The sequence below is a fragment of the Equus quagga genome, chromosome 11, assembly GCF_021613505.1.
Source record: "Equus quagga isolate Etosha38 chromosome 11, UCLA_HA_Equagga_1.0, whole genome shotgun sequence".
NCBI classification, from domain to species: domain Eukaryota; kingdom Metazoa; phylum Chordata; class Mammalia; order Perissodactyla; family Equidae; genus Equus; species Equus quagga.
In genome coordinates this window covers 18,292,720-18,316,147 of record NC_060277.1, presented here as the reverse complement: position 1 = coordinate 18,316,147, position 23,428 = coordinate 18,292,720, and the positions used below count along the sequence as shown (strand labels likewise).

Sequence of the window (23,428 nt, the reverse complement as noted above, 5' to 3'; positions counted from 1 at the left end):
CGTAGATTTTATGCACATGGTAAACTGTTTAATTTGGAGTTACATTTTAATTTCTTGTAGACTTTGATCAGTTGAATCTTGGTTTTCAGACATGATGGACAAAAGCTATTATCTTATTTATTAGTAGTGATTTAGTGAGTTAATAAAACTGATATGGCAGCTGCTTTTATCATAGTAAGTTATTGCAAGTCCCTGAACAGCTTAATCCCATCATTTCCTTATCAGTTATCATTTGGGTAGTGTAAACTAACCTCAGGGCTACTAGCTCAGTGGGAACATATGTTTCAGGAATTCTATATAAAGACTGAAATGGAAAAGAAGAAATATAAATGCAGGTATAAATTGATCAGCAAATGAAGAAAAGTAGTAAATATTAGACACAAGTGTAAATATTTTAGTAGTAAAAAAGAGAGGCAATAATTTCATTCATCCTATTAAAAATGTCTTATATTTTATACCATGTTCACTTTAAAATGTGGACATAAACATTAACTAATAATTGTTTATTCCACAAATGCAAATGATATCTGTCACTTGATATAAGTCGAAGGACAGTGATGCTAATGAATGAACACAAGTTTGTTCAATAATCACAAAGATTGTGATATCATGCAAATATTTTCTTAGAGAAATTAGCTAAGCATACCCAGAATTTTTAAGCATTTATCATATATCTTTTTAAATAAAAATCATAAAGGGAGAAAGAACTGTGAAGTGTTTGGGAATCTTTATTCAGAGTAACCTACAGGATAGGCATCAGGCAGTGGTATATAAGTTAAAACAACTAGTTATCCCACAGTGAAGCAAATCTCCCTTTTTCTACAACATGCACCAGCATATGTTCTTGTTATGTTTGATTGTTTCTGGCAAATATTTCCTAGCAAGACTTATTTTAGGTAAATATATTAACAACGAAACAATGCTATAAAATATTGCAAGTGAAAAATCCATGTATACTTTGCATGAAATTACTCTCTCCAGTTTTATGAGGTTTATCTTTAGCTGTTAGGAAGAGAGCTGCTCGTTTACTATCTCTTCTGTGTTCTCAAAGACACTAGATTATCCCTCAGATGATAACATGTACCTAGTCAGGCTAAAAGGAAGATTAGAGGGGGAAGATTATTGTATTGGTTCCAGAAGAAACTGGATATGAAATGTGCTAAAGCATCACAGTAGTCATTACAAAATCTTGAGATGTATATTCCTGGCAACAGTCTTTCTACCTAAATACACTGATTTTATGCCCTTTATGTACATTGTTTAGGTAAACAGCTTTTGTTCAACCCCAAGATTTTACTGGTAACCTGGAAATGCACAGTGCTAGGTGACAGTTATTGAAAACTATTGACTTTAAGAGAATTTGTGTTTTATCAGTTTCCAAATTCCTAGCAGGATGCATTGACTCATCCAATAGGTGAGGATTTTTCTTTGCCGTAATTTCTAAGCGGGACTGCAATGAAGGAAATGATACATTTCCCTTCCTCTAAATCTTATAGTTTAGCAGAGGAAGTAAGCCATGTATACCCATACCGATGGTACAATGTATAAAGCTACATGGGATAAATGACCAAGAGGGTGTTCAAAGGACAAAGAGATTAGTTTTGCCTGAGAGACCAGGCAAAGCTTCACGTGTTAAAGCTATGCTTCAAAGTATGGGTAAGAAATGAGGCCACGAAGGAAGGAGAGCATTCCCAATGGGCAGGTCAACAAAGTAAAGGCACCAAAACGGGAAAGCACAAGTTATTTACGGAGAGGAAGTAATTCTGATGATAATAGCTAGGTTTATGCGGTACTTGTGGTAGGGCTGAAGGAGTTAGTGGACTTCATTATGCCATATTAGACAAGAGATTCTTTACTCTCTACCAAGTTTAAAATTGTGCTGATATATTTAAGTATATGATACTATATGCATGACCTTTATTGATAAATTCCTGTTTGTAAAGTTTTTTCGTTATGACACATTGTTATTTTTAACTTTTTTCATGTTATTAATTTATTCAACAGATGTGTATTGATTTCCTCCTATAGGAAGCTTACATTCTAGAAGGAGTCTTTGCTTATATATGGAACGTCAAATATGAAACATCCAGATCAATAGTGTAGGTCTTAATGATTCTTGTTAGTTATCAACGCTTAATATGATTCATGTTGATCTAGAAGAGGGCGTGTGTATGCTGAGTGCAAGCGTATTCGAACTATGTTTCACTTAAGAATTTCCAATTATAAATAAAATTGAGGTATAAAATTATATATATATATATCTTTTACATCTTGAGTATGGAGGCAACATGGGCTTTTGAAGCAAAGAGTGTTCTATGGAGCTATGGATTTGAATTTTGTCTTCAAATCCATAACCTTCTCACATAACCTTTTCAAACAAATCACGTAATCTTTTTGAACCTCTTCTTTGAAATGGGGATAACACTTTATGTGCAGGCTGCTGTGGAAACTTGAGATGAAGCATAAATAAAGCTCTTTGCATGTAATAGGTGCTTAATAAATGGCAATTATTTCTATTATTACCTATCACCTGCTTTAATTTTAGCACATATTAATTTAGTACTGCAATTCTTTCTTTGCATGCCTTTGTCCCTCACAAGACTGTCAACTCCTCCCCTTCTGCCTCTCTGAATCCTCAGCACCTAGCACACAGTAAGCACTGAATATGTGTTTGAAGAAAAGAGAGTCCACTCTTTCACTGGTTCTCTATCAGCCAGCACATTTACTACATTGTATTGCTGGAAAACATTCAGCTGTATCAACATATCTCAATTATGAGGCATTGCTGATGAGAAAAGGACATGCTGTTTCTCATTTGTAGAGCAGCATGTAGCTGACCAAGTCACCTTCCTCACCTGTTAGTGTGTGTCTGGGTTCGCAGTATCGTTTACATTTGACCTATGAATAAAATGCATACATTACTTTAAAAGGACCTTTTTTTGGTAGGTACAAAATCTTGACTCTGAAGGTAATTAGACAGGTTAAATACTTCTATTTTTAAAGATATCCTGCCCTAATGATTGAAAGGGGAGGGCAAAATAATGCATTCATTTTATAAAAATAAGGAAGAAATGGATTGTGCGATGAAAATATCTTTTCCTCAAAAGACCTAAGTAAGAAAAAAAATAACATATCCATATTAGTCAGTACTTTTTGGGTCCTAAAGGATGTTGCAATTTTTAAAAAATGTGATCATCAGGCAATTTTAAAAAATGGAAGTAAATTGTGCCTCAGTGCTGGTCACTGTGCTCACTGTTCCAGGACTGGCAGGTGGGCCAGCTCAGGAAGCCGTAGAGTGGGGCGGAATTCAGAATCACATATGTTCCTGCCTGAGTTTCCGTGTCTGTTTCTTCATCATTGCATTGACATCTAGCACAGTGGTCAGGACACACTATGTACTCCAATATTTGTTGAATTCATGGTCATGCTTTCGACTTATCTTAGGATTTTTGTCTACTGCCTGTGAAGGCAATGTATTTTCTTCTCAGTCTGCATGGCAAACCACTTTACCACAGTATAATAATATTTACATGATGAAAAAAGGATTATAGATGAGAAGCAAGAAGATCAAAATTATAATGAAAGAATATTGTCGACTTTTAAAGCAATGCTTAACATATATTGCTTCAGCAAGCGGCTAAAATATAGTTATTTAAACTATAGTGTCCACAGAGCAAACAGCAAGCTTTGCAAAAGAATATGAAATTACAATATATTTCCATTGTAACAGATCCCTTTGTTCTCAGATATCACTTGCTTTCTTCTAACATAAAAATATTTCCTTGGTTATCTTAGTTCTAAAATCTAATAAAGGAAATATTAATACTTATTTCACACTCATAGTTTTATAAACTAATTCTAATATGCTTGGCTGAATATCATCTAAATCTGCACATTTGTTCATGGTTTTTAGGTATTTCCCTTATCTATTTCTATTAGTATAGCTGCTTTTGGTCAGGTCTTTATGACTTAAATAAGCTTCCTTCTTTTCAATTCTAGTTAGAGATAGAATCAGTTCAATATTTTTAGTTTTCATAAGTTTCATATTTCCTTCGCTTCTCCCTTTGTTCCAATATACCTCAGAGGTTCTTTTCTCCTCATCTACCATAGGGTTAATTTCTGTATGGTAAAAACGGAGCAGTTGTGCGCTTCCTCTGTTTGGGTTAACAGAACACTATTGTCCTTCTACCGAAATCGAGGACTTGGAAAACTTGTTCCCAGTCTGGCATAATCATAAAATATCTTCATTTACCTTGATCGTCCCCATTACTGTTTCTCAAATGTAGCAGCTCTTTCTGGGAACATTTCTTTTTATAATATATGTAATATTTTTTCTTCATATTTAAAAGAAACTTTGCTCTCCATCTCAAATGGCCCAGGGATTGTTAGATGCAACTTCTCTGCCTAGTGCTGCCCTTAGAACCGAACGGGCGAGGACCCATCTCTGGCCTCTCACTTTTGAGGGCTCTGTTCTGGCCCTCCTCCAGTTGTTCCCCTTCCCAGGAGACCAGGGGTCCATTGTTTGAGTGAATGTGTCCACCCAGAGACCACATCCCCTGTCAAGACTGCATCCCAGGTCTCTGGGGCCCTGAAATTCCTTGTCCAAACAGCCCCAGTCCTGCCTCCTGTGCCTGTGTGGGGCTCTTCCTCCATTTAGCCTCAGGAGGGTGCTCGGTTCTACCAGCGTACACAGACTTGAAGGGTGCCAGGGGGCAGCTCTTTGATGGAGGGGGGTGTGGATGGATCTTGGAACTGGAGGCTGCATGTTCACAAGAGACCCTGCACAGTAAACAGAGAAGGGGCTGGGAAGAAATGGGGTTGCTCTTCTCTCACCACCGTATTTCCACGTGGAACACCAAGATCTAAGAATTCTAAATTCAAACCTGCCTACCAGATCATTGTGGAGGTAAATTGACAAGATAGAAGGATAGGGATGTTTTATTTAGCAGTTTGCTAGCTTGATTTATATATTTTAAATATTTAGATATATGGTATGTGGCTCTCTATTTGTACTCTTGGCCTGGACCTTGAAAATCTTTAGGGGTGGAATTGCTCTGCCCAGTCCTTTCTTTATTGCTGAGGTCAGACAAGGGGCCTTGAAACCTAGATCCTTCATTGTCCTGTCCACTTTAAATTCAGATGATGAGATGTTAAGTAATGAAATTTTAAATATAGTTACACTGAAGTCTAATGGAAACCACCTACCCTCTTTTGTTTCATTCCTTACCTGATCTTAGATAAATGCAAATTGAAATGGTAGGTAACCAAGTAGGTAGCGGCACCTCATGGAAGGGATGGGGGCAAGGAGAGTGAAAGCGGAAGTTAGCAGGCTTTGGCCACCCTCGCTAAATACCCACTGTTTGACTAGCTTTTGTATAACATTTGTAGCAGTTGTACTTGCGTGTATAATATGTCAGGAGTTTGCAGCAAAGGAGAACGAGTTACAACTTGAGAATGGGTGAGATGGATACTTGCCTGTGGCTCAGGATCCCTAGACAAATTTATAACAAATTATTTGTAGCACGTTACATTCCGTATTTCATATTTTCATTGATTTATAACATAGTTTCTCCCCCATTGTTGCACAGAAGTTTGAACTGAAAATGACAGTGAATCTGTTTTCTGAAAATGTTTTAAAAGATCACATGCTTCAGACGTATTCCTGTGCATGACATTAATATCTTCTTCATACATAACGTCATACACTTTCTTCATCCAGCAGATATATTGCAAAGAAAACTGATCATTTTCTGATTCAGTTGACTAAATTTAAATTGAACAAGCAATTTACAAACAGATACACTTGATATACTTAGAGCCAATGCCTACATTTAAATGCCTATGTTTACATACTTTTTGGGTTTTGAAACTTAATATTTTAGGAGTTAGAAGGGGATTGGCAGTGGGTGATTCTCCTAACTTTTTCAAGTCTAGAGTCAGAAATGTGATGATAAGTAGGATTAGTGACCATGGAAGAGAGATTTAACACATTAAGATGTTACTTGAAAAAATCAGGAAAGAAAGGAAAATGATTAAGGGGTTGCAGTTCATACTTGGGATTAACTTCAATTATACTTCAGTCTCTTTTTCCCCTTCAAAAAATCCCTTCATTAACTCAGAGCTGGTTCCTGTCCTTGCTCTAGGTATCATTATTATGGGATTGGCATCAAAGAGAGCAGTGCATATTACCACTCCGTTTATTCTGGAAAAGGCCTGACGAGGTAGAGTTCTGCTATCTTCAAGACAAGTTTTCTGCATTTCTTTAAATATCCATAATATCTGTTGAATAAAATGACTTGCTAATTTTGCTTATTGAAATGTTTCCTTTTAAGCATCAGACCTTAATTTCAACTTTGTATGGACATTTATAATGATGGGGTCTAGATTACTTGGCAGTTTATATAATTTGCAATCTTTAGTGAGAGATTCATGGGGAACCAGGTGTCCCAGAGAGATGAAAAGGAGAAATCAGGGAAACAGAATTGCTTTTAAGTCAGTATTTACTCATAAGGCTGAGTGAGTCTGTTTTCAGGCTGGATTTAATAAAAGCAGAAAACGTAAAATTTTTTTTCTAAGGTATAATCTGTTTTAAAGATCTATGGGCTTGACTAGTAACTTGCAAAGATAGAAAGGTTATTATAATCATCTCTAATCATCTGTACTTCGAATATGTTTTACTAAGATAAAGCTACTGACCTGTTTGAGTCTCTGTGAAAGGAAAAACACAAAGGAATATAAAGAACACATTTCTCAAATCTGCTGTAAACTACCAGGAGGAGGTCATTGACAAGTGAGGTGACATCCGATGAAACCAATGATAATATACAATTACTACTTTTTAAATACTGTAGCTATGAATAATTGAACCTGCATCTGAGATTGTCTTGTTGCATGATTTATCAAGAACTGCTCTTAGCTCTCAAAGGAAGGAATATTTTAAAAAGTTGAGTAATTTGAAAAAAAAAAATTTAGTCACGTGAGTCATACTAAGATGAACACAGATATTATAAAGAACATAATGGCATCTTACTAGCCATTACTCACTGTAAAGTGAAAATACAGGCCAGAATACACACAAATACTTAAAATCGTGTTCTTTCCTTGCCTTAAATCTTACCTGACATCCTGGATATTCTTCATTTTACTTTCTCTTAAAGGAATTTTTTTTTAGTAAGCTGAGAAATATACTTGGGTTCCTTTGAAAAATCGAGCAAATTTCTCCAGGTTTATTTCACTAATCATTGTATGAAGTTACTACTTTTGTATGTCCTCTGTATTTCCTTGATTGCTCTAACTGTGTAAATATATATATTTATATATATTTTTTAAACTAATGGAAACTGTGCTGATTTTTAAGGTTTTCTGGAAGCAAGCTGAAGAATGAGGTAAGAATTATTTTCATTTCTATTTTACATCTTCTATAATCTGTATTACAAGCTGAATAATGTGTTAATCATCCTCACTGGCAAATATAGAAATACATGTTGTTTATTAGGAGTCCCTCGAATGACTGAGGACTTCAGACAGAGCTAAGTTAGGTTTGGGGCAACTAATGATTCCTTACACGGACCTACTGAACAACTTCCAATTACCCTAGGAGGGGTAATTTTTCAGTTATCCTTACCTAATATCAGATACTTAAGAGATTGCAAGAAAAGACCATTATTGATCCAAGAAATTTCCATCTAAATGTAAACAAAAAGTTTAAGGTTGAGGATATGGAAAGAATTTGTATTTGGAGTATATCCATTTAGACAAAACCTTGGATAGTTATCGAGAAGCCTATGATTTGTCTTAAACACTTTGTGTGTGTGTATGTGTGTGTGCGTATAGTTGTCAGTTTGCTGATCTCCTCTGCAGTAGGGGAGTGGGATGGTGGAGGTGGGAACTAGGGAGAAAGGGTACATCTCACACACACACTTTCCCCCTAAATTTCCCTCCCCTTCCCCACCTCCAACCAAAGAACAGATCAGCAAACTGACTTTATCTAAATGAGTTAGACTCCCATTAGGGACTGCATGGCTAATTAGGCACATGATAAGGCCTTCATTATCCTGTAGTTAACTAATCATTAAAAAGAGGTGCCACAGAACTAAGGGCACATGACAATGTGTTGTGTGGTAAATCTGGCCCTGAGGTAAATTGTAACTCCATTAGTTTGGTGAAATGATGCAAGCATATTATCTTAAGAAATAATATAAAGCCCCCAACCCTCTGAAATGACCAATTTCTTCCCACCAGTGCTTTTAATACAGTTAACGGCTAATTACATAATAAAATCCACTAGATTGCTCTTTTTATCAATGAAATAATAGCTCTTTATTAGATAAACAATTGCGAAAGTGCAAAAATATTGACTTAGAAATACACTTCAGTTGACTGAAGTTTGTGTCAATAAAGAATGTAAGTAATTTCTCTCGGGTGTTCTTTCTGCCACTTTGATGAGGCTCGTGGTAATAGGGAGCTGTCAGCTGATGCCACATGTGTATGGCAAACCTTGCTTTATAGAATAAAAGAAAAATGTTTAAAGAAAAATGTTTCTCAAGTCCTTAGTAGAGTGCACTACAAATTCAAGTGTAGATTTTGTTAATAAAGTTAAAATAAAATATTTTGGTTAGGCTATACAGACTGTTTTTCTAAAGCAAAATATATGCCTGAAGCAATAATAGAGTATCATTATTATGATGATTATAGAAATTAACACAAGTAAGGGCTTTCTAAAGGCTCAAAACTATTCTAAATACTTTTAAAGATGGTACTAAAATATTTGTTTAATAAAGTTGAAATTTTCAAAAAGTTATTTTGTATTTAGAGTGACCAACCATCATAGTTTGCTCAGGATGCGAGACTTTCAGTGTAAACCCCTAAATACTTCAGGTCATTTGAACATTAACAACTGTCAGGTGGAGAAAACAGGTGTTAACACTGCTCGTTTATAGCTAAGGAAACTAAGGCTGAGAGATGTATTTGCTTTCTTAAAAAATTCTGAATAAAGTTCTACTTTTTAAAACCCATGGTCAAGGTATTAATCAATAGATATACGGAGTTACAGGTACTAAGGGACTAAATAGTGAATGGTTAGATTTGATCTTTTACAGTTTGATTTTTACAGTTTTATATTTGATCTTTTAGCAGGAAAATATATCTTAAACAAGTGACTATAAGTAATTTTAAAGGATGTCATGGAGATTAACCTAGTTTAAGTGGTTACGAACATTTCCCACAGGAATGACATTTAAGGAAAGAACTGAGAATAAGTGAGAGTTTGGAGGAGGAGTGGAGTAGGTGAAGAGAGAGGAAGAGTGGTCCAGACAGATGGAACAGCATAGGTCAGGATTTCTCAACCTCGATATGGTTGACATTTGGGGCCAAATAATTCTATGTTGTGGCGGGGGGTGAGGGTGGGGTCCTGTGCATTGAAGGAAGTTTAGCAACATTGCAGTATCCCTGGCTTCTACTCACTAGATTCCAGTAGCACTCCTCCACCCTTGTGACAAACAAAAATGTCTCTGACATTGCCAGATGTCAACCACTTGCAAATGGGAAGGCAAGCAAGAGGAGCATGATGTTATAGACATATGGAAAGTCTGAATGAGAGAACATCTGGACTAAGATAACAGCCCTGGGGATGGAGAAAAGTAACTGATTTGAGCTAGGAAACACTGGAGGAGAAACAGAAAGAGTAGAAAGATAATGGGTTCAGTTTGGGACTTGTCATATTTGATGTGTTTGTGAAACATCTAATATAGACTTGAAGTCGGCAGTTGGATATATTGGACATATGTGACTGGACAAGGGAGCTTAGATATTTATTTTGATGGTGATCGAAGCCATGGTAATGGATAAAAATGTCTAGAGAAAAAAATGAATGAGAAGAGAAGATGTTGTAAGAAAAGAGTTGTGAAAAGTGGGAAAGAAGAAAAACGTCAGTAAGGTAACAGGAGAATTTAGAGAAGTAAGAAGAAAAAGAAGAGAATATAGTGGCACAGAAGCTAAGAGAAAAGAATGCTTCCAACAGAAGGGAATGATTACTACTATCAAACAGCTCTAAAAGGTCATCAAGATAAGGACTGGAAAAGGTCTATGAAATTAGTTAAGTGGAGATAATGAATGACTTGAGGGAAAGCATTTTCTGTGGAGAGCTGAAGTTCGATTGGTTTGTGAAATAAGTGGGAAGGGGCACTGAATGTAGAAAATTTAGTCAAGCTGAGGGAGACAGTCAGAGGAGGACTGGAAATTTAGTTTGGAAGGATGGTTAGACCAACCTTCTAATGCTGGTAAAACAGATCCAATAAAGAGCAGAGACTGAAGATGTGAAGGAGAGGGGAAAGTTGAGAGCACAAGATCACTGAAGAGGTGGGTAGGGAAGAGCTTCAGAGTGGAGAAGGTGCCCTAGAGAGAAGAAACACTTCTTTCATTAAAACTGGAAAGAAGAAAGGGTAAATCCAGATGCAAGTAGATTTGTAGATTTTGCGACAGGACATTGATGTAGTTTGGTGGTTTTGGATTCCTTTCTGAGATATTAGTCAGTAGTCACTTAGGTCATCTACTGAGAGTGAAAATCATTGAGGGCGGGGAGGGGGACGGGAGTTTGAAGGGTTTAAAGAAAGTGCCAGCAATTCTCAATCAGGGTTCCCGAAGAAAGTGTATTCCTGATGCCCTAAGGCACCCGTTGTATGTAAGGAATGAGCTCTTTTATGTATCTAGAATGGTACTAGCTAAGTGCCATCCTTGGGAAAACTGAGAAAATGGTCACTCAAATCCTGTTCTATAGGACTTAATCTTCTCACAGATCCACTGTTGAAAGAGGTGGGAACAGTCTCTGTGGAAGACAGGATAAGTAGGACATTATAAAGTTTAAATTGCAGGAACCAGTAGAAATGCAAAATATTTAAGAGCACTTATAATGAGATGCATACTACTGTTTGAAAACAAAATACAGATATAAAAGAAAATTTTAAATGAAAAGACATACCACATGCCTGGATAGGAATGCTAGATATTATAAATGTGCCAATTCTTCCTAAATTAATTTAGACATTTAATACTCTAATAAAAGTTTGAGTGGGTAATTAATTTTTGGAAATGATTAAAATGGCTATACACTTGATCTTGAAGAATAATCAGGAAGTAATAATTAAGAGAAATGTAAGCAAAAATAGTCAAAAAGAGACTTGTCTGGCAGATATCAAAATATTAGACTATGATACTGACTCAACTGCAGGCAGAACAAGTCTGCAGTGGAGATTAGATACCTGAGAAAAACCCCAATACGTATATAAGAATTTAGCATATGATCAAGGAGACATTACAACCAACGATGGCAGAAAATATTTTTCAATGAATTGTCTTAAGCTCTTTCTGGAAGAAGATGGAGTACCAAATAAATAGATAAAATTCTTCAGGGCATAATGTTAGAAAAAGGGACTATTTTGGAAAAAAATTTCTGTACTTCATACCTTTATGAATTTCATATAAATTGTTAAATATAAAAAGAACAATTAGAAGGAAACACATGTATCTACCTCATTTCCGGATAGGGAATGACTTTTGAAGCATGAAAACAATTTAAGAAATTTCAAAGGAAAAAATAAAAATGGAAACGGAAAATGTTTTGTATCAAAAGCATCATATACAAAATTTGAAGTCAAAGGAAAGACTGGAGAAAATATTTTCAGCAAATATGACAATGGAATAATACCTTTACTAGATGAGGAAATCCTATGAATTTATAAGAAAAACATGAAGACCACAACAAATAGTAAAAGACATGAATAGACAGTATACATAACAAGGAAAGGCCAATAAATGCGTGAAAAAGACTACCAAATAAATAAAAATTAAAACATCTTTTTAAGTTATAAAATTATCAGATATTAAGAAATTATTGTGAAGCTGGTGAAGGTATGGTGAGATAAGCTCTTTCATATCCTGCTAGTGAAGACAGAACAAACTTTCTGGAACATAGTTGCAAGATCTGTATCAAGTTTTCAAAGGGTTCATACTGTTTCTCCCACTAATTTCACTTTTGTATGAATCTCACATAAAGAAATAATAGTAAAAGCGGACAAAACATTATGCACAAAATTTTTATTGACTACAGTGAAAAACTGTATCAACCTAAATGACTAAAAAGGAAGAAATTGGTTACGTAATTTATGGGACTGAATGCTGTGTCATTTATTAAAAGGCTTTTTTAATGACATGGAGAAATGTTAATTAGGAACAAAAACTGGACACAAAGGTAAATATATGTATATATGGCTTCAAATATGTAAAATATGTAAAGTAAAAGTGAATATTTGTATATCAATATAAGTGACAAAGGATTAATATCTAAAACTATGCTGTGCAGTATGATACCACTAGCCACACGTGGCTATTAATTACATAAAATAAAATGTTTAGTTTCTCTGTCACATTAGCTACAGTTCAAGTGCAATAGCCATATGTGGTATTGGATAGTGCAGATATAGAATATTTTCATCATCATAGAAAGTTCTACTGGACGGTGTTCTTAGAATACGTAAAATATTCATCTCAATAATAGAAATGACAGCCCAATAGAAATATAGCATAGTATATGAACAGGCAGTTCACACAAGATAAAAAAGAATGGCTAATAAATAGTGTTGGTGCTCATGGCGCCCATTCTGATTGACCAGATTCCATAATATACAGTCAATAAACGTTTTGAATACTATTTCTGCCAGTGAACATATGAAAAGTGCTCAATCTAATCAGGGAAATTTTCATTTTAATCAGAGAAATGCAAACTAAGACCATACTAATTATTTCACTATTATTGGAATAACAGCAATTAAAAAATCTGAAAATATAGCGATGTTAGGAATGTGGAGCAAAGGAACTCTCATAAAGAGTGGGAAGGACAGTTGAAGGTAAAGTTACCTATGACTGCATTCCTAGAGAAACCCTCACACCGTGCACAAGGAAGCATGTATGAGGATGTTCAGTGTAGTATTGTTTATAATCTCAGAATACTGGAAAATAAATGTCATTATGATACAGTGAGAGAATATATTTTTATGTATTTATACAAGGGAATACTATACTGCTTGGAAATGAGTGAACTATAGCTATAAGGATCAAATTGGATTCATCTCAAAAACCTAAAGTTGAGCGGAAAAAGCTCGTTGAATATAGGATACATACTGTATGGCACCAATTTTAAAACAATAGTATATATTGCTTAAGAATATTTGCATATGAGGTAAGTTTTTAGAGGTTTGAATAGAGATGATATTAACCAAATTCAGAACATTAATTATTTGTTGCAGGAAAGGTAGGGAATGAGATTAGGGAGGGCTACAGAGGCTGCTTTAATATTTCAAATGTCTAATGTCTTAATCAGGATGCTAAGTACATGGGTATTTATTACTTTTTATTGATACCTTTTTTTAAGTTTAAAATAGTTTATAATATAAAAGCAAACAAAATCAACAGCAACAAAAGCAAAACGAATAGATAGAAAAAGCATGGTAAGAGTAATTATCAGTCAGTGGTATGAATTTTGATTGCTTTAACTTTTTGTTGATAAATGTGGTGCTTCAGATTTCAGAAATGTCTTAGAGAATGTCTCAGAATTTTTAATTCCCAGGAATAAAACAAACAAACAACCAATCAAGACCTAGTTTCAATACTTTGTCCTGATCAAAGAAAGCCTTTCTTTTCCTGTGAATCTAATGTGGGCCGCCTTTTATTTTACCTTTCTCCAGTAATGAAGTTGCCATTATTTCTTAGAGAGTGTGTTCCTGGGTTTCATACGTTTCAACCAGGAAGCTTGCCTGATAGCCTGAGTTTCCTTCTCCTTACCATCACCATTCATGGCCAGTTTAACAACTTCGTACCAAGATAAATAGCAAATCCTCTCTCCTTGGTGTACGCTTTTCAAATATTTGTAGACTGTTATCACACTCTCTTTTAGTCATCACTTAGCCCAACTGTGCAGCTTAAATCCTTTAATCTTTCCTCATAAATCAGACCCTCTTGCCTTTTAGTCATATTGTTTCTTTTCTGTAGGTTCCTTCTTGTTTTCTTTTGGAAATAAGATCCTTAATAGTTCACCCAAGAATACTGAAGTTAATCAGTCGAGAAAAAAAAACAAAACACAACAGACTTCTGTAGTTGGCCTATGATCTGGCACCTCTGCAATTAACATAGCAAAGATATTAATGGAATTAAAATGGTCGTATTTTACTTTTTACCCAGCTTATCATTTTCGTCTTTTCTTTTTGAGTTACACGTTCTGGGTAGCATATTATTATTTGATTTATACCAACTTTGTACCCAACTGTTAACATATCCAAACAAATTTAATTAAAATAATTTTTCCCTGGGCACTCCTGCCTCCTGTTGATGCTTCACACATGTTGCTGGCTTCCATTACACAGAACTATTATTTATCAACATGGGAGTTTCAAAGAAGTATTAAAATAAAAGACATATACTTTGTTCCTTAATATGTGTTTCCTTAGCACCCTTAACGTTTTTTATTGGGAAATGTATTACTTGTAACACAGACACACAGAGTTTTAAAAATAACCAGAAGATAAAACTCAAGACCTACCTCACACCTTAAAAGAGAGAAGTCCTCTGTGTACTCCACCCCAATCACGTCTCCCTCCCTCCCTAGCAAAAGTTACTGCTATCCAAAATTTGGTGTTAATCACTCCTTTGTTTTTCTTAAGGTTTATCACTATGAATATATACCCAACAATGTGGTGATGGCTGCACAATATGAATATACCTAATACTGCTGAACTGTAGACTTAAAACTGAGTAAGAGAGTCAGTTTCATGTGTTGTTTATTATTGCCAATGTATTGTTTATTATTTGCCCTACATAGAAGTGGATTCATTTTTTTGTGACTTACTGGTTTCATTCAATATTAGGTTTTGTGATTCATCAATGCTAATATATGTAGTTCTAATACCTTTCTTTCTATTGCTGTATAGTATTCCATTGCATGAAAATACTGCAATGCATTTATTCGTTCCATTGTTGATAGAATTTTTTTTTTTGCTTGAAAAACAACATTGCTGTGAACATTCCCCATGTGCACTCATGCAAGAGTGGTAATCAGGGTCCCAAGATACGCTCGTATTTAACTTTACTAGCTGAGGTCAAGTTATTTTTCAAAATGGTTGTGTGTCAACTTATGTCTCTCCAGCTGTGTGTGAGCATTCTTTTTGCTCCATGTTCTTGTGAACAATTGGCCCTGAATGACATTTTAGTTTTTCCAATCCAATGGGTGTAAAATGTTATGTGTGGTTTTCATTTGAAAATTGTTTCTGATGGCTATGTCAAAAATATGAACTTGAATATCTTTTTGGATTTTTATTGGCCAGTTCTCTTCTATGACATATTTGTTCAGATCACGTAATTTTGCTGTTTTAAAAGTTCAATTATTAGGAGTTCTTTATATATTCTGGATACTAATATCCTATAAGTTAGGTATTGAAAGTAACCTCTTCCTGTTGGTGGCATGGCTTAACATTCTATAGTATCTTTTGATGAAGATAATTTTTAATTTTATGGTTAGCGTTTTCTTATCTTGTTTTCTAAAATCTGTGTATATTTCAGATCATATAAATATTTTTTGTATATATTCTTCTAAAAGTATAAACTTACTCTGAACACTTAAGTCCTTACTTTATCTGTAGTTGATTTTTTCAATGTTTTTTTTATTGTAGTAAAAAGTACAACAAAATTTACTATCTTAATCATTTTTAAGTGTATACACTTTAGTGGTATTAAGTATATTCATATTGTTGTGCAACTGTCGCCACTATTCATCTCCAGAACTCTTTTCATCTTGCAAAACTGAAACACTATACTCAAACAATAAGTTCCCATCTTCCCTTACCCTTAGTCCCTGGAAACTGCCATTTTACTTTCTGTCTCTATGATTGCAGCTACTCTAAGCACCTCATGTAAGTGGAATCATACAGCATTTGTCTTTTCATGACTGGCTTATTTCACTGAGCATGATGTCCTCAAGGTTCATCTATGTTGTAGCATATGCCAGAATTTCCTTCTTTTTTAAGGCTGAATAATATTCCGTTATATGAATATACCACATTTTGCCTCTCCATTCATCTGTCAATGGACACTTCAGTTGCTTCCACAGTTTAGCTATTGTGAATAATGCTACAATGAACATGGGTGTACAGATATCTTTTTGAGACTCTGCTTTCAATTTTTGGGGGTATATACCCAGAAGAGGTATTACTGCATCATATACTAATTCTAGTTTTAATTTTTGGGGGAACTGCCATACTGTTTTACGCAGTGGCTGTACCATTTTACATTTCCACCAAGTGCGCAAGGCTTCCAATTTCTCCATATCCTCACCAACACTTGCTATTTTCTGTTTTATTTTGTTTTTTTTTTTAACACTAGCCATCCTAGTGAGTGTGAAGTGGTATCTTATTGTGGTTTTGATTTGCATTTCCCTACTGATTAGTAATGTTGAACATCTTCTCATGTGCTTGTTAACTATTGCTATATCATCTTTGAAGAAATGTCTATTCAAGTCCTTTGTCTTTTTCTATTGTTGAATTTCAGGTGTTCTCTACATGTTCTAGATATTAATCCCTTATCACAAATATGATGTGCAAATATAATCTCCCATTCCATAGATTGTGTTTTCACTCCATTGATAGTGTCTTTCGATGCACAAAAGCTTTAAATTTTTGTGAAGTCCAATTTGTCTATTTTTGCTTTCATTGCCTATGCCTTTGGTGTCATATCCAAGAAATCATTGCCAAATCCAGTATTGTGAAACTTCTGCCCTATATTTTCTTCTAAGAGTTTTGTAGTTTTAGGTCTTATATTTAAGTCTTTGATCCATTTTGAGTTAATTTTTGTATGTGGTATTAGGGAAAGGCCTATCTTCATTCTTTTACTTGCGGATATCCAGTTTTTCCAGCACCATTTGTGGAAAAGACTGCCCTTTCCTCCTTGGCACCCTTGTCAAAAATCATTGGATCATTTATAAGAGGGTTTATTTCTGAACTCTCTATTCTCTTCTATTGATCTATATGTCTGTCTTTATGTCAGCAATACACTGTTTTGATTATTGTAATTTTGTAGTAAGTTTTAAAATCAGGAAATGTGAATCTTCCAACTTTTTTCTTCTTTCTCAAGGTTGTTTTGACTATTTGAGGTCCTTGAGCTACCATATGAATTTTAAGATGGATTTTTCTGTTTCTGCAAAATACATCACTGGGATTTTGCATTGAATCTGTAGATTGCTTTGGGTAGTATTGGTATCTTAACAATGTTAAGTTTTCCAATTCATGAACATGGGATGTCTTCCTGTTTATGTTTTCTTTAATTTCTTTGAGCAATGTTTGTAGTTTTCATTGTACAAGTTCTTCACTAACTTCCTTGGTTAAGTTACTTCCTATGGATTTTATTCATTTTGATGCTATTTTAAATGGAATTATTTTCTTAATTTACTTTTCAGATTGTTCATTTTTATATTACAGAACTGCAACTGGTTTTTGCATGTTGACTTTGTATTCTGCTGCTTGGCTGATTTTATTTACTAGTTCTAACACGTTTTTTTGATGGCATCTTTAGGACTTCCTACATATAAACTCATAACATCTGTGAACAGAGGTAATTTTGCTTCTTGTTTTCTAGTGTGGATGCCTTTGACTTCTTTTTCTTACCTAATTGTTCTGGCTAGGTCTTCCAGTACTGTATTGGATAAAAGTGATTCAAGCCAACATCCTTGCCTTGTTCCTGGTCTTAAAGGAAAAGCTTTCAGTCCTTCACCACTGAACATGATGTTTGCTGTGGGTTTCTCATATGGCTTTTATTATATTCAGGTAGTTTTCTTCTGTTCCTAGTTTGCTGAGTGTTTTTATTATGAAAGACTGTCAAATGCTTGAATTGAGATAATGTTTTTTTTCCCCTTCATTCATTTAATGTGGTGTATTACATTGATTGATTTCCTTGTGTTGAACCATCCTTCCATTGTAGGAGTAAATCTCACTTGGTCAGGTTGTATAATCCTTTAATATGCTGTTGAATTCAGTTTGCTGGTATTTTGTTGAGGATTTTTGCACCAATGTTCAAAAGGTATATTGGTCTGTAGCATTATTTTCTTGTAGTGTCTTTGTTTGACTTTGGTATCATGGCAATTCTGGCCTCATAGAATGAGTTAGAAGATGCTCCTTACTCTTCAGTTTTTTGGGAAACTTTAAGAAGGGATTGGTTTTAGTTCTTTATATGTTTGATACAATTCACCAGTGAAGCCATCAGGACCAGAGCCTCCATTTGCCAGGAGATTTTTGATTACTGATTGAATTTCCTTACTAGTTATAGACTGATTCAGATATTCTATTTTCTTGTGATTCAGTCTTGGTAGAATTTGTGTTTCTAGGAATTTATTGGATTCATCTAGATTATGCAATTTGTTGGTGTACAACTGTTCATAGTACTCTCTTAGAATCTTTTTTTTTTTCAGTACTCTGTAGTCTTTCATTTCTGATTTTAGTAATTTGAGTCTTCTCTTTTCTTTTTTCAGTGTATCTAGCTATGGGTTTGTGAATTTTATCTTTTTGAAGAACCAACTTTTGGTTTTGTGGATTTTATTTATCAATTTTTTATTCTCTGTTTCATTTATTTCTGCTCTAATCTTTATTATTTCCTTCCTTCTGTGCACTTTTGGTTTAGTTTGTTCTCATTTTTCTAGATTGTTAAATTGTAAATTTAGGTTATTGATTTGAGGTCGTTCTTATTTTTTAATGCAAGCATTTATGGGTATAAATTTTCCCCTTAGCACTACTTTTGCTGTGTTCTGTAAGTTTTGGTGTGTAGTATTTCCATTTTTTTTCCATCTCTAAGTATTTTCTAATTTCTCTTATGATGTCTTTTTTGATCTATTGGTTGTGTAGAGTATATTGGTTAATTTTCACAAATTTGTGAATTTTTTCAGTTTCCCTTCTGTTATTGATTTCTAACTTCATCCCATTGTGGTCAAAGAAGATAATTTATATGATATGTATCTTTTTAAATATGTTGAGACTTAATTTGTGGCCTAAAATATGGTCTATCTTGGAAAATGGCCTATGTGCACTTGTGAGGAATACATATTCTGTTGTTGTTGAGCAGAGTGTTCTGTATATGTCTATTATATCTAATTGGTTTATTGTAGTGTTCAAGACTTCTGTTTCCTTACTTATCTTCTGTCTGTTTGTTCTATCTATTATTGAGAGTGGAGTATTTACATCTCCAACTGTTATTGTACAACTGTTCCTTTAATTCTGTCAATTTTTGCTTTATATATTTTGATGGTCTGTTATTAAATATGTAAATGTTTATAATTGTTATAGTTGCTTTATTGAACTTTTAATTAATATATAATGTCCTTTCTCCTATAAAATTTTGTGATTTAAAGTCTATTTTATCTGATATTAGTGTATCCCCCTCTGTTTTCTTTGGGTTACTGTTTGCATGGAATATCTTTTTCCATCCGTTCACTTCCAACCTATTTGTGTCTTTGGATCTAAAGAGAGTCCCATATAGACAACATATAATTGGATCATGTTTTTTTTAAGGTATGCTTTATTATGTTTTTTGGTGAGGAAGATTGGCCCCGAACTAACATCTGTTGCCAGTCTTCCTTTATTTTTCCCGCAAAGCCCTAGTACATAGTTGTATATCCTAGTTGTAAGTCCTTAGAGTTCTTCTATGTGGGATGCCACCACAGTATGGCTTGATGAAGAGTGTGTAGGTCCACACCCAGGATCAGAACTGGTGTACCCCAGGCCACCAAAGCAGAGTGCATGAACTTAATCACTACACTGCTGGCCAGCCCTTGGAATCATGTTGTTTTATCCCTTCTGCCAATGTCTGTTTTTTGATTGGATAATTTAATCAGTTTACATTTAAAGTAATTATTGATAAGGGGTGACTTCTTTCTGTCATTTTATTATTTGTTTTCTATATGCCTTATTGCATTTCTGTCCTTCATTTCCTACATTACTGTCTTTTGTCTTTAGTTGATTTTTTGTAGTGAAACAGTTTAATTCCCTTCTCATTTGCTTTGGTGTATATTATATAACTATTTTATTTTTGGTTACCATGGGGATTACTTTTAATATCCTAAAGTTATAACACTCTAATTTGAGTTTATTTCAATTAAACTTCAATAATGTACAAAACTCTACTCCTTTGCAGCTTTATCCTTACCCCTTTCAGTTATTGATGTCACCAAATTACATCTGTATAAATTGTGTATCCAAAAATACACACTAATAGTTTTTTTATAATGCATCAGTCTCTTAAATTATGTAGAAAACAAAATGTGGAGTTACAAGCCAAAGTTACAATAATCTGAGCTTTTAGACTAATGATTGTTTTTAAAAGAAATGTATTAGTCTCTTCCAGCAAAATAAAAAGTGGAGTTACCACTGTTTTTACAATAATAGTAGCTTTTATAATTGCCTACGTATTTACCTTTACTGGGATTTTTATTTCTTCATGTGACTTTGAGTTACTGTCTTGTGTCCTTTCTTTTTACCCTGTTTCACTTCCTTTAGCACTTTTTGCAGGTCAGATCAAGTAGTAACAAACTCACTCAGCTTTTGTTTATCTGTGCATATCTTAGTTTCTCACTTTTTAAAGAAAGTTTTGCTAGATATAGGATTTTTGATTGGCAGTTTATATCTCTTAGCCCTTGGAATATATTAGCCTGGTCGCCAAAGTTTCTGCTGAGAGATCTGCTGATAATTTCATGGAGGACCCCTTGTATGTAATAAGTTGCTTCTCTTTTGCTTCTTTCAAGATTCTCTCTTTGTCTTTTCAAAGTTTGATTATAATGTGTCTCAGTGTGTGTCTCTTTGAGTTCATTGTACTTGCAGTTTGTTGAGCTTCTTGAATGTTTATATTCATGTCTTTCATCAAACTTGGGAAGTTTTCAGCCATTATTTCTTCAAAGAATTTCCCCTCCACCTCCCCTCCTTTTCCTTCTGGGACTCTCACAATGTGTATGTTCGTCTTCTTGATAATGTCTTACAGGGTGCTTGGATTCTGTTTACATTTCTCAATTTTTTTTTCTTTCTGTCCCTAACATTTGATCATTCCAATTGTTCTTTCTTCAAGTTCTCTGATACTTTCTTCTGTCTGCTCAAATCTGCCTTTGAATCCCTCTAATAAATTTTTCGTTTCAGTTATTGTACTTTTCAGCTGTAGAATTTCCTTTTGGTTTCTTTTTAGGTTTTCTCTCTCTTTATTGATATTTACATTTTGTTCATATATCATTTTCTTGACTTTTCCATGTCTTATTTTAGTTCTTTGAACATCTTTAAGACAGTTGTTTTAAGATCTTTGTCTGTAGGTCTGCCATCTAATCTTTCTCAGTGATAATTTCCGTTGGTTTATTTTTTCCCTTAAAATTGGCTATATTTTCCTGTTTCTTTGTATGCCTTGTGATTTTTTTATTTAAAACAACATTTGAATCTAATAATGTTCTAACTATGGAAATCTGATTCCCCCCATTCCCAAGGTTTTGCTTTTTGTTTTGTTTTATTTTTTATCGTTTTATGCTTTTTCCATGCCAAGATCAGCCTGAGGTGTAAACTTAAGGTCTTCTCAGCTCTTTTCTGAGCCTGCACCTTTCCCTGGGTGTGCTCAGCAATATTCTAATTTCTCTCATATAGGCAGTTGCCTTTGCATGTCCTAGTCTTGAATGTCTAGTTCTCAAAAGAGGGAAAAAAAGAAAAGAAAATGAAAGAGAGCAAAAGATGCCAATCTTTTAAATCCCCTAGAAGTCATGTCAGCCAGAGATGGAGGACCTTGCAGTAGTTGGAGGTGGGGATGCAAAAGTGATTCCCTGCCTCTGTGTCTGCACCTCCATGATCAGAATCAGCAATCAGTGATCAGTCACAGGCCCTCAATATTTGGAGCTCAAGATCCTTGTTACCCACCCTGGCTCCCACGAGCTATGAGCAAACTGCTAGTGCAACTTGCACACTGCCTGCTATGGGCTGCAGGAGGGGGATAGTAGCTGTTACTGGGCTAGAGCTGAAATTGGCCAAAACTAACTGCAGTTTACCATCCAAGCCTTCCTCTTGAAGTCTTCAATAGACTCCAGAGTTTCAAAATAGTTACATCAGACAGATCCTGCCAGTGCAATTGTTGTCTTAATGGGGAGATAGACTTCTGGTAGTTCCTACTCCACCATCTTTCCATAATCTTCCCCCGTAATTGATTTTTGAGTGTGATATGAGATAGGAAGCCATTTTTATCTCTGGTAATCTGCAATACTAATTTTATCATGTACACGAGGGCCATTTCTGGGCTATCTCATTCCAATGTTCTTTTAGCCTATCCCTATGCCAATATCAGTTTTATTTACTAAAGCTTTATAAGACATCTTGGTATCTGGTAATGCAAATCTTCTTGCCAGATTCTTTTTCATCAGGAGTGTTGTGTCTATTCTTGGTCTTTTGCATCTCCACATGCATTTTAGAAACAGCTTGTTAAATTTCACAAAAACCTGGTCGAATTTGATTGGAATTGCATTGAGGAAATAGATTAATTTGTGTTGAACTGACGTTTTCACAACATTGAAACTTCTTATTCATAATTTCTTTAATACTTTTTAATAAAGTTTAATCATTTTCTTATAAATGTTTTGGCACTACTTTGTTAAACTTATTCTTAGGTATCTTCTAATATTTGTTGTTATTTTATGCAGAATCTTTTTTATTGCTTGTTCTTAATGTTTGTTCCTTGATTTTAGAAATTCAGTTGAGTTTTACATTGATCTTGTATCTAGCAACTTTATTAAAAGTCTCTCTTGTTAATTGTAACAATTTTTGTGCAGGTTGTTGTAGTTTTTCAATGTAGTCAACCATATCAGTTGAAAATAAGGCTAGTTTTTTCCCTCCTTTTTGATATTTAATCTTTCATTACTTTTTCTGTTCTTACTGCTCTGGCTATTAACTCTAATATGATGTTGAATAAAAGAATTGAGAGTAGACAACTTTATCTTATTTGTGATTTGTGTTTATAGTATTTTACCATTTAGTATGGTATTTGCTGTGGACTTTTGAAAGATGTTCTTTATCGAATGATTAATGAAGTTTTCCTCTATTTCTAACTTAGAGAGAGAGGGGGAGAGAGAGAAAGGGAGACAGAGGGAAAGAAATGACTGGTAGTTAAACTTTAAACAAATGCTTTTTGTGCATCAGTTGAGATCATCATATAATATATAGCATTCTCTTTTTTTTCTGTTAGTGTGGTGAATTTAAACCTAATTTGGCTATAGTCATTCTTATACACTGCTAGATTTGGTTTTCTAGTATTTTGTTTAGTACTATTTCAAGTATGATAATAATCAAGATTGGCCCACAATTTTTCTTTCTTTCTCTATCCTTATCTAGTTCAA

General features: G+C 34.4%; 1 protein-coding gene across 1 annotated transcript in view; it reads left to right on the top strand.

Annotated features, from left to right (window-relative positions):
- The window catches only part of RFX6 (regulatory factor X6), a 57,722-nt gene that overhangs the window by 11,446 nt on the left and 22,848 nt on the right, over positions 1 to 23,428 (top strand). The window contains exons 5-6 of the mRNA XM_046674331.1: positions 6,144 to 6,221; positions 7,358 to 7,385. Coding sequence (XP_046530287.1) covers positions 6,144 to 6,221; positions 7,358 to 7,385 — 106 coding nt within the window. The remainder of the gene's footprint in view (positions 1 to 6,143; positions 6,222 to 7,357; positions 7,386 to 23,428) is intronic.